The 11,129-nt window shown below is 65.8% G+C and overlaps 1 protein-coding gene across 1 annotated transcript in view; it reads right to left on the bottom strand.

The window, feature by feature from the left end:
* Positions 1-297: 297 nt before the first annotated feature.
* The window catches only part of B4GALNT4 (beta-1,4-N-acetyl-galactosaminyltransferase 4), a 12,907-nt gene continuing 2,075 nt past the window's right edge, over positions 298-11,129 (bottom strand). Inside the window, exons 2-21 of the mRNA XM_023523731.1 lie at positions 11,058-11,125; positions 8,155-8,258; positions 7,915-8,010; positions 7,746-7,841; positions 7,558-7,648; positions 7,379-7,479; positions 7,138-7,205; positions 6,772-6,850; positions 5,668-5,734; positions 5,404-5,538; positions 5,227-5,336; positions 5,051-5,151; positions 4,885-4,979; positions 3,900-4,794; positions 2,085-2,374; positions 1,791-1,944; positions 1,611-1,683; positions 1,349-1,502; positions 946-1,072; positions 298-630 (exon numbers count right to left, since the gene is read on the bottom strand). Coding sequence (XP_023379499.1) covers positions 507-630; positions 946-1,072; positions 1,349-1,502; positions 1,611-1,683; positions 1,791-1,944; positions 2,085-2,374; positions 3,900-4,794; positions 4,885-4,979; positions 5,051-5,151; positions 5,227-5,336; positions 5,404-5,538; positions 5,668-5,734; positions 6,772-6,850; positions 7,138-7,205; positions 7,379-7,479; positions 7,558-7,648; positions 7,746-7,841; positions 7,915-8,010; positions 8,155-8,258; positions 11,058-11,125 — 3,028 coding nt within the window. The 3' untranslated portion in view covers positions 298-506. The remainder of the gene's footprint in view (positions 631-945; positions 1,073-1,348; positions 1,503-1,610; positions 1,684-1,790; positions 1,945-2,084; positions 2,375-3,899; positions 4,795-4,884; positions 4,980-5,050; positions 5,152-5,226; positions 5,337-5,403; positions 5,539-5,667; positions 5,735-6,771; positions 6,851-7,137; positions 7,206-7,378; positions 7,480-7,557; positions 7,649-7,745; positions 7,842-7,914; positions 8,011-8,154; positions 8,259-11,057; positions 11,126-11,129) is intronic.

Raw genomic sequence — 11,129 nt, 5'->3', positions numbered from 1 at the left:
GTCACGGCGGCATGTTCTTTGCTGGCAGGTGGGAAGGTCTCATGGTGGGTGTTACTGGTGGCCACTCTACTCCAGGCACAGGGTGGCAAGGAGGGCCGAAGCCCCTCCCCCTGCAGGGCCCCACGCAGAAGCTCAAAGGGAAGGGGGCGAGGGTCTTGGAGGTGGGGGCGGGGGTCAGAAGGGCAGCAGGAGCAGGGACAGTGCCCTGGGCTGCCCGTGGGCGGAGGGCTCTCTGCCGATCCCCGAGGCCCATCCCTGCCCTCCCAAGAGAGCCAGGCAGAGGACGAGTCAGAACTAAAAAAAAATATTTCATTTCATTTTGAATAAAAAACGGAAGAGACAGAACTCTTGGAAATCCTGGAAACAATGTCATTGCTACGGCAAAATTTCACAGAAATCAGCGCACAGAGTGTGGGGGCCCATCCCGGGCCTGTCGCCCTGTGGTGAGCCCTGCCAGGTGCCTGGCACCAGGCTCCGGCCCAGTGGGGCTGGCGGGGTCGCCGGCGTCACGGCCCCGGCGCACGGGCGCCCTTCCTGCTGCGCGCGCCCCACATGCCGCGCCGCGAGTGGTAGTGGTGGTAGAAGTTGCGCAGGCGCAGCCGCTCCACCTCCAGCCCCGCCTGCAGGACCCTGGGTGGGTGGGACGGCAGGGCGCCCTGAGCTCGCGGGACCTCTGACAGGGTCATTGGCCCGGGGCGGGGGCGAGGGTGGTGGCCAGGACTGCAGTCCGCGCGCTAGGGGTGTTGGGGCCTCCACGGGACCGGACCGCAGGGGGAGGGGAGTGGCCGGGCCACTACTGGGCCCACGGGACCTGGGAGCAGAGCCAGTCTGAGCACTGTCCCTGTTTGACAGGCCCTGGGGTGGGAGGTGGTTTGGGGGTGAGGCCTATGGGTCCTGGGAGTGGAGGACACGGAAGCCCCCATCTCCGAGCCGCGAGGCGGTCACCTGTCCAGGAGCTCCCAGTCCTCGCCGCCCCACTGGTCCCGGAACTCCTGGGTGTTCATGCCCCCGACGCGGTCGAAGTCCGACTTGTACATCCCGAAGAGGCCGAAGCCGTTCACCTCCCAGTATCCTGGCGGCAGGGGGCCCTTCGGACACTAGGCCGCGAAGTTCCCCGCCCTCGGGAGGGGTTCCCACTGCCAGGGAGGCTCTCGGGGGTCGTCCTTCTGTGGTGGCCATAACTGGGGGCCCTGCACGTGACTGCCGTGCTGGAGGACGTTCCTCGCGGCCGGGCATGGCCCCAGGGATAGCTGGGTGCTCTGGGGGGTCCTGGGCATTACCTTGGGGGTTGGGAGAGGTCCCCAGGGGCTTAGGCTTTACCCTGGCATTGCGGGGGTGGGGGCATTACCGTGGGGATCCCCCGGCGAGCTTCCGCAGGCCAGGCGCATGACCACGGGTGCGAAGGCCAGCCGGCCCTCCACGCAGTGCTTGCGGATGCCGTCGAGGATGCTGGGCGGGAAGTGGATGTGCAGGTCGCACAGGAAAACGATGCTGCTGGCGTCCTGTGGGTGGCGGGGGGGGGGTCTGAGAGCGCCCTCTCCTCTGAAAGGTGGGTCCCTACCGCGGCGCCCCCTTCTGGCTTCGCTTGCTGCCCCATCCCGCCTGGGTACCTCCACCGCGTCCACGCCAGCTTGCAACCCCGCCGAGCGCTCAAAGTTTCCGGTTCTCCTCAGGTATTGGTATCTGGGGGGAGGGGACAGGTACCGACCCCTGGGGGCAGGAAAACCCACCTCCTGGGGAAGGAAAACAGGCTGGATCCCCCAGCAGGGGCTGGGGTACGGCACCCTTACCGAGGCAGCCGCGACACTCGCAGGGCCTGCTCCACGTCCATGTCCTCGCTCTCAAAGTCCACCAGGATGACGCTGAAGTGCGAGTCCCCAGTGCGGGCGTGCAGTGTGGCCATGTCCGCCAGGAACTGTGCCACCCAGCGCGCCTGGTTCTTCACTGGAGGAGGATGGGACCACTGAGCGCATCCCAACCCCGCCTTGCAGTCCCCTGTCCAGGGCCGTGGTGTTCCCCACCCTTCCCAGGAGGCCTGGAGAGCCCTCACCCAGGCCGGGTGCCACCGTGGCACTCCCGCGCACCTGGCACGATGAAGTGTACCATCACATCCTGGCGCCAGGCCAGGTGCAGCGGCCGGCAGAGCTCCGGGCGGCCGTCAGGGTGCGCGGAGGCGGCGGGAGCGGGCTCGGGACTTTCTCCGTCCCCGTCCACGTCCCCGACGTGGGCTCCCGGCAGCCGCAGGAAGACGTACTCGGACAGGCGCAGGCGGCGGCGCCCGCGCTCCTGCAGCTCCAGCTCCAGGAGAAAGCGGCTCCCGCGCGCCGAGTCCCGGCGCTTCTCCACGTTCACGATGCGCAGGAGCGCAAAGCGCCTGCGAGGCCGGGCTGCGTCAGCCTGAGGGCTGCGCGCCTGCACCCCACCCCTTCCCCCATCGCCTCTCACGCCCCTCACTGCCCTCAGGCCCACCTTTGGCCCGTCGCGCACCCAGGCCTCTGTCTCCTGCCCTGGGTCTGCTTTCCACCACCGTCTGACACACTCGGGGCCCTCCTCTGGCACCCACTACACACACACACGGTGAGGTCCCAGTGTCTTTGGGATTCTAGGACCTTAGGCAGTCTCTCACCTGTGGCCCTCAGTATCCCCACATACCACATGAGCAGACTTCCTCTTCCAGTGGCCCCTCGCTGCCCCTGCTGAGACCTGACTCTCCCGGGCCACCCATCCACTCCGCCCTTGGCAGAGGCCTCTCCTCAGCCCAGGAAAGCAGGGCTCGGCCCTTGACTAAGGTTGGTCTCCCTTCTGTAGCACCGACTCCCTTTGCAGCCAGCACTACTCACTCTGGGAGCCCACGTGACCTCCCGGGAGTCCAGACTCCTCCCTTCAACCCCGCCATCTCCATCATGCTCCCCAAAAGTCAGGGACTTTCTGCCCCAAATGCTCTGGGTCTGTCTACACTCTCGCTCCTTGGGGCCACCCACATCCTTGCACTACTTGGGAAGGTGGGGCCGCAGTCATGACCACCCCACTGAACAGACGCCCTCATGCCCATGGGACAAGGAGCTGCTCTCGAGAAGCTCGGAGCCAAGGGTGGGCTTATCCTGTCACCTAGAATCAAATCCCCCCAACTCCCCAGAGTCCAGACCTTCCCATCACGGCTATGGTCATGTTGAGCCCATCAGTCATGGTCCCCATGGGCTCTCCTCCCACTGAGTCCCCTCCGAAGCAGTGACATGCCTGTCTTCAACCCAAACAGGTCAAAGCCCTGTCCTGCTCAAAACCTTGTATCACAGGCTTGGAAAACGGATTCTGAGTGTGGCTTGCAGGGCCCTCCACTGTCCCTTCTCCACCTTCTGCCCACCAGTCCCGCTGGCCTCCTGTCCTTGCCTTTGCCTGTCGCTGCTGTCCGTGTGGGCTCTGCTCCTCCTTCGAGGCCTGGCAAAACTTTGAGCACTTCCCAGAAATCCCTTGAGGCCAAATTGGGGCGCCTACTCTCTGCCCCCTACCTGCTTGGGGTGGAGCCAGGACTGGATTCTTGGGGCCTGGGGGAGCCCGCGGGAACACTGGGGCAGGGGCCCTGCACCCCCGCACTCAGGTGGGGACCCCTCTTGAAAGACACGGCAGAACTGTGCCAGGAGAGGCCTGGTGGCTCCATATTGACCTTTGGGTGTGTCTACCTGGAGGAGAGGCCTGAGTGGCTCGGAGGCATCGTTCGGTCCAGGTCCCAGGTAACAGGGTGGCGTTGGGAGGTGTAGGACAGGGGCGCCAGCACTGGCGGGTGTGTGTGTGGTGGGGGGAGGCTCCTGACACCAGCCAAGGGCCCCAGGCAATGAGGGGGCCCAGAGAACACGGAAGACACTTCCCTGAGAGGCGGGGTCCCCCTTGCGCATGCCCCGTACCCGCCATGGCGCGCGTTCAGCCGCTCCATGTACTGAGCCACCACGTCCACGGCCTCGGCCTCGGGCAGCTGCAGGTTCCCGGACACGTTGCAGCGCAGGTCGTTCCAGTCCGAGCGCAGCTGCTCGAAGTCCACTGCGCCCACGCTGAACGTGCGCTGCCAGTCGATGGCGTCCTCACGCCAGCGGCCAAGCGCCGGGCCGGCGGCCTCCTCGCTGTCCTCAGATGCGGCCTCGTCACCCGGAGCCTCGTCATCGTCTGCTTCCTCCTCCTCCTCCTCCTCCCCCCCCTCCCTGGGCAGCTGGTGCCTGGACACCTGGGACAAGCTCAGGAAGGAGGTCACAGGCTGCATTTCAGAGGACAAGTTCAAGTCCACCGTGGGTACTGCTAGTCCCAGCGGCTGTGCTTGGCCCTCCCGGCTCCCCTGGGTGGCCAGCACCCGGTCCGGGGGCCTTAGCTCTGTGGCCTGGGAACTGCTGGTCCTGCGGTCTTGAGGCCGGGGCGGGTGTGGGGGCGCCCGCAGCTGCACCCTGGGCAGGGGTCCGGAGCGCAGGAAGACGCCGGGGAAGGGCAGCCAGGGTGGGGCCCGGCGGGGTGCCCGGAGGCCCGGCTGCACCCGTGTCACATACACCTTTGGGGGTGGAGGTGCGGCTGCGGCACGGGGGGATGGGGCCCGGCCCAGGAAGAGGGGCAGGGGGCGCTTGGACTGAGGGGCCCAGCTCAGCACCCGGGAATGCCTGGGGGTTGGCTGGTGCCAGGCGCTGGCAGGAGTGGGCAGGGCAGGGCTGGCTCTGGCCGCGGTGGGGGCGAGGGGTGGGCGGCTGCTCTGCGCAGGGGGCGCCTCTGTGGGCTCCAGACTGTCCAGCAGTTCCCCCTGGTCCTCTTCGTCCAGAAAGTCTGCGGGAAGCGCCGTTCAGCTTGCCACGGCCAGGTGGGTGCCGGCTGGGGGGCCCTGGGGGGGGGGGACTGGGGGGCGCGGGCACTCACCATCCGGGTTGAGGAAGAGGAAGGCTCTGCGCTGCACCTGCTCATGTTCCTTCCCCTTCTCCTGGTCCATCTTCATGTACTTATAGAACCCAAACCTGGGGGGGCGGGGCATCAGCACGGGCTCGGGGAGTCCCCGCCCGGCTCCCCGGGGCGCACCCCTGCCCACCTTTCCAGGTACAGCGGTGACTCGCGGTAGAAGCACTTGTTGTCCGTCTCCATGTGAGTGAGGCGCGTGTGGTCATTGGGATAAACGAAGGACAGGTACACCTGGGGCGGGCGAGAGGGCTCAGGGCGGGGCTGTAGGGGCTCGGGGGACCTGGAGGGAGGGGCCAGGGCACTTACAAACTGTAGTCCCTGGTATCTGGCGATGGGGAAGTCCTTGACCACGTAGGTGGGGGCGTAGGCGCAGGGCTCCAGCACGTCCTCCAGACTGGCTGGCTCCACACGAGGAGCTGCAGGATGGGTGGTCACAGAGCGCTGGCCTGGGGCCCCGCCCCCCTCCCCCTGGCCCCAGCTCACTGAGGAAGAAGGTGTCTCGGGGGTCTGGTCTCAGCATATCCGCTCTGGGCTCCTCTAGCCGCAGGCGCCCACCCACGTGGCTGGCAGGGGACTGAGGGACATGGGCGACGTGATCCATCTTCAAGGCCGACTCATCTGGGGACAAGGGGGTTTGTGGGGTCCCCAGGAGTGCCCAGACCCCTCCCCACCCGCATCTGGAGGCTGTCCCAAAGACATCACCAGTCAGGAGCCCACCCCACTCCCAAAGAGGCACCAGGTCCACACCTGTGTACAGGGAGACGTGAGCGGAGCCTATGACCTCGAACTTCAGGCCTGGCAGGAAGGCTCGCCACTGGGGAGTGGAGAGGGTGTTCAGGGCTGTGGCTGGGACAGGGAGGAGGGGTCTTCCCTGACCTCAGGGTGGAGAAGTAGTGAGGGAGCCCTTCGGGGTGCTCCATTGGAGGGTGGGTGCGGGAGAGGTCCTGAGAAGGGGCAGCAGGGAAGCTGGGGGACTCTGGTGGCAGTAGGAACCCCCACATTCCCTTCAGACCTTTCCCGACATCCTGTGCACTTCCTCACCTGCTGGTTATGGCTTCTGTCCCCACCTGGTCCCCAGTTCTGCAGCTAGTGGTCACAGCTGGCGTTCCAAGGGCCAGCGCCTCATGTCAGCTCACTGGGCCTCTCCATTTCCCCCAGTCCTGTGGCTGCTCCTAAGTCTCCTTTGCAGACTCTGTCCCAGGCCCTCCTTCCTTCCCAGCTCATTGGGGCCTCTCAGCTACCCCCCAACCCAGCTTCTGCAAGATCATCCCAAACCTGCGTCTGTAGCCTGCACCTTCTGCCAAGCTGAGTTTGGGTGACACCCACCACACACACCAGACACATGCGGCATCCTGGGGCTGGGCTGAGGACCCCCTAGCCCACACCCAGCTAGGCTCAGGCCCTGGCCTGCCACTTCCTACATCCCCACTGCCTTGCTCAGGGACTGACGACCACGTAACCCCCAGCCCCGTTTCTCTCTGCACAGTGCCAGAAATGGACATGCAATTGTCTCATTCTCAGGAGATGCCCGATCTGTCCAGGTGACACTGCACCTCCGCCTGCTCTGGCCATCGGGCCCCTCGGAGACCCTAGGTTCTGTTCCATTCCTCTGCACGCCCCCCACCCCGATCTCCCTTTGCGTGTCCTCCACCTCTCAAGCCTCTACTCCAAGGCCACTTCCTCCAGGAAGCCTCCCTGCGTCCCCAGCAAGCAGCACGGACCACGGGCTCCCGTCCCTGAGTGGCTTCTTTGTCGCTAGACTGGAAGCTCCTTGGGGGAAGGGTCCACATGCTGCCCTGTTGCGGGGGTGGAAGGGGAAGGCGGGGCAGGGGAGGTCGGGAGCACACTCACGCCTACTTCCACGTGGTCCGAGCCGCGGTCATCCTGCTTGTGCAGCAGCTCAAAGTAGTACCGCCGGGAGGCCATGAGCCTGGGGACACGCGGGGTCAAGGGGATGCACCCGCCATGCCCTGGGGACACGCGGGGTCAAGGGGATGCACCCGCTATGCCCTGGGGACACGTGGGGTCAAGGGGATGCACCCACCATGCCCTGGGGCCCCAAACAGATGGAGAGCCCAGAGGAGGGGGGCTCCGGGCTGGCCCCTCAGAGGGATGGTGGTGTGGCAGAGGCAGCACAGGTACAGCGTACCTGCGTATGTGGAGTGAGATGTCACCCACCTTCACACATGCAAACACACCTGTGCACGCGTCACTCACCGCCTGGGTTTGGAGACCTGGGAGCTGAACTTGGTGAATTCTCCGGGCGCTGTCCACTCTGAGCCAGTCTTGGAGGCGATACAGAAGGGGCGGGGGGGGGGCTCACCCTCTCCTTGAGCATGCCAGCCCCACCCAGTCCCTGTTCCTAAGAAGCTGGAGGGGACAGGGGACCGAGGCCACAGGAAGCTCAGTTAAGACAGATGGGGTGTGGACGGAGGGGATGGGCTTCCGAGCGGGGTACCTTGCCCACGTAGGCCACCAGCCGGGCACCTGCAGGGCTCTCATTTGGGCTCAGCCAGAACTCAGAGTTGTCATCCGAAGCCACAGAGAACTGGACGTCCCCTAGGCCACAGGACAGGGGCTCAGGGCTGCGTGGGCCCTTCCCGCCGGCCCTCCCCCCACACGCCCTCACCCCCGTACCATCTCTCGCTGGGTGGATGAAGCCGAAGAGCCGGAGGCCGTAGTTCTTCCACTTGGGGGACACAGCCAGCTTCTTCACCGTGGTGCGTGTCTGGGGGCAGCGACCTCTGGTGTCAAGGCCCGCGCCGCCCGCGGGGGGGGGGGGGGGGGGGGTGCGGGGCAGAGCCCCCCGCCAGCGCCGCACTCACGTGAGGGAACAGCGGGAAGTGCAGGTTCCTCCTCAGGTGGCTCACGGCGCCCCCACACCAGTCTTCGAACACGTGCAGGTTCACCTGCCCCTTGTACTGCGGAGAGGGGGTGCTTACCCTCCGCGCAGCAGCCCCCCGCCCCCCGCGGCGCCGGGCCCCTGAAGCTCACCTCCTCCCGCCACGGGGGGGCCTGGTGGGTGAGGTTAAGGGGGGGCGGTTTTCCAGCCCCCCCAGGAAACAGCGTGTGCTGGTCCCGACCTTCGGGCTACGGGAGAGAAACGGCACCAGGGTCGAAGCTGAGCGCGGAGGGAGGGGACGGGGGCGGGTCTCACGACCACACCCGCCACCTGGCCCACGCGCGGCGCCCGGCACAGGCCCCCGGAACGGCCTCGCCCGTAGCCCTGCTCACCACCTGCTCCTCCTCATGGCTCTCGCTCGAGTCCTCTGCCCTCTGCGTGGACGGCGCAGCCCGGACGCCCCCGCCGTCTGTCACACTGGTCAGCTTCTCGCCATCTGTGGGTGGCACATGGGGTATAACTGGGGTCCAGGCAACCGCTCCCACATGGCCGGGACAGGAGGGCCAGGGGTGTCGCCCCCCTAATGCCCCCTGAGATGCCAGGGGCCCCACCCTCCACTGGGCCCTTCCCCACAGCCCATTGCAGGGCAGTGGGAACCCCAACCTGAACCCTCCAACAGGCTTTTTCCTAGACCCGATTGGTATGACGAAGCAGCTACACGTGTGCATGGCTGGTGTATATGCACGCACACACACACCTATTTGGCCATTCTCATCAGTGACTCTGCCTCCAGGAAGACCCCAGGACTGCCTGTGCCCTCAGCACTTTCCCATGTGCTGGAATATTTTGTGTCTGCGTCCCTCATCCAAACTGAGAGCAAGGGCTAGTGCCACAGCTTGCTGTCAGGAGAGGCAGCACTGTGGTCTTGAGGCCAAGCCAGCCCCAGCTGTGGCACATGTGCCCGGGCACCAGCCCAGGCGGGGTAGTGTGGCCCCCGACCTCCCCTGCCCCGCGTCCCCCCTTCAACACCCCGCCCCCCCACAGGGGGAGGCACGGGCGCACAGGTCTGGCTGCTGGAGGATGAGGCCAAGGTGGCCCCAGAGGGAGACCGTCCCCTGGGGAACCCATCCCAGGTCTGTCTGTGGACATCTCCAGAGCTTGGTGCCCCCAAAACCCCCTTGCCTGGGACAGACCGCCCTTGCACCCCCAACCCATTCGACTCCCCAGACTTCCTTCCTAAGCTGTGAAGCTAAACACCGCCTGTCCTCTGGGGGTTCCATGCGCTGGGACTCGAGCCTCTGTAACCCCCTCGCCCATCCTGGAGCGCCCACCCAGGAATCTCCAATCCAGGAGCCCCATCTGCTCCAGGGCCAAGCCTGAGCTTTGACATCCGTGCCTGCCCCTCAATCCAGACCCCAGGAGCTGGATCGCTGTAAGGACACGGTTGTCCTGGGCCCTTTCTCTGGGGAAGGGCGCTGCCTGCCCACCTGCTCCTCCTTCTGGGCTTTGCCCCAGTCACTGTCTTCTGTCTAGCTGGGAGGTGGCCCTGGAGGCTCCCAGCAGCCTCCGGCAGTGAGGTCCCAGCCCAGGCTGCCACCGTGGCTCTGCAGGGCTGAGCCTCAGCACAGCAAGGTCCAGACAGGCTCCCTGCTTCCCAGCTCACTGTCCCTTGTGGACCTCTGCTGGCACGGGCTGCTGGACACCAGAAAGGTAGCCCTCCTGCCCCACTCCAATGCCGTCGCCCTGGTGGAAGTGAGGACAGCACTGAGCTGACCCTCAGGAGGTTCAGGTATGTCTTGTGCTCAGCTTCACACATCCCTGCCCTCGTGGGAGCCCAGGGGGCTGACTGGAAGGGCTGAGCCTGCTCCTGGAAGGTGCCGTATGAGGACCTGATCTCCTGGGATGCTGAGCGGTGATGGCAAGCTGACCGGTCTCCCAGCTCCAGTGGTCCAGCTGAGAGCAGAGGGGGCCTCAGAAGTGGGGTTCCCACATTGCCACCCCTTCTGGCTGTGCTAGACTTCCTGGCCCCTCACCAAGTCAGGCTGGGGAGGACTGCGGCTGCTCGAGAAATCCATACAGGCTTCTGAGGAGGGGGCTGGCTTTGCGCTGTGGTGCGGGGTCACATGCCGAGTCCTGCCTTATTTGCTGACAGCGTGGGGTTTCTCTGTTAGGGAGTGAGGAGTGCTGGGGGCCTCTCTAAGGTGTGGCAGCTGTGAGGTGTGTGGACTCTGGGGGGCTGGAACAAGCCCAGACCCCTGGCCTGGGGTCTGAGGGGTCAGGTGTCAGACGTGAGGAGAGGCGAGGGTTCTGGCGAGTGGGGGCAGGAACAGGACTGAACAGGATCTGGACCTTGGGGAGGGGCCCCACGTGTGAGCCAGCCATCATTCTGAGTCTTCAGGAAGCAAGACTCCCCCTCCCCCACCCTAAGGACACCCCACTTCCCCAAGGGGGTTAGGGCAGCCCGGCTGGGATCTCTTCTGCCCTGAGGTGTCTCCCTCTCTCTCATCCCTCCTTCCAAGGTTCCACTCTGTCCTTCCTCGTCTTCATCCTGGGTTTCACCATGCTGTTCCCCCAAATGTCTTGTGTCTGAGGTCACCACCTCCAAGAGGCCTTCCAGGAGAACCCCGGCTAAAGCAGCAGGACCCCTCCTCTGCTCTCTTCCTCAGTGCCCGCCAGGACCTGGCCAGCTCCGTGGGTTCATTGTCCCATTGGGGTGTGAGCTCAGGGCACCTGGGAGTTCATTCTGGGCAGTTGAGGGCTCCCCAAGCTGGATCCCCATCACCAAGCCTTCCCCCAACAGTCCCTGCCCACTTAGGGCACCCCCCTCCAAGAAACGTCCCAACTGCATGGGTCAGTTCCCTCCAACCCGCCCCGGGTCGGGAGGCTGGATCCCCATCCTTCCTCCCTCCCCGGCAGATGGGGAAACTGAGGCTCTGCTAAGAACACGGGCAAGTGGCGGAGACAGCAGTGAGACTGGGCCTCCGGAAATCCCAGCGCGCTGGGTCTGGGGGCGGAGTTCTGTCCAGGAGACCCCCATTAACCCCGTCACTGCCGGCTCCAGGCCATGGGAGTCCGCCCAGGTCCAGGAACGCTCCCCAAGAGGGTCGCGCTCGTCACTGCTGACGTCATCGGGCGCCCAGGCCCAGCCGAACCGCGCCCCTTGCCCCAATACTGCCGAGCTAGGAAGCGCGGCCGGGGTCTGCGGGCAGGTCTGACCCACGCCGAGAGCCGGGCGCTGCTCGGGGCGCTCGGGGCCCTCGCCGCCCCCCGCTCCAGGCGCGCGCCCCTCCCGTACCTCGCCCGTAGCCCAGCCGCTGGCGCAGCGCGCGGCCCTGGCGCACCAGGCTCAGGTGCACGTACGTGAGCC

The sequence above is a fragment of the Pteropus vampyrus genome, unplaced genomic scaffold (genome assembly GCF_000151845.1).
Source record: "Pteropus vampyrus isolate Shadow unplaced genomic scaffold, Pvam_2.0 Scaffold405, whole genome shotgun sequence".
Classification (NCBI taxonomy): domain Eukaryota; kingdom Metazoa; phylum Chordata; class Mammalia; order Chiroptera; family Pteropodidae; genus Pteropus; species Pteropus vampyrus.
The sequence above is the reverse complement of the archived record's forward strand: the minus strand, read 5'-3'. Positions and strand labels throughout refer to the sequence as shown.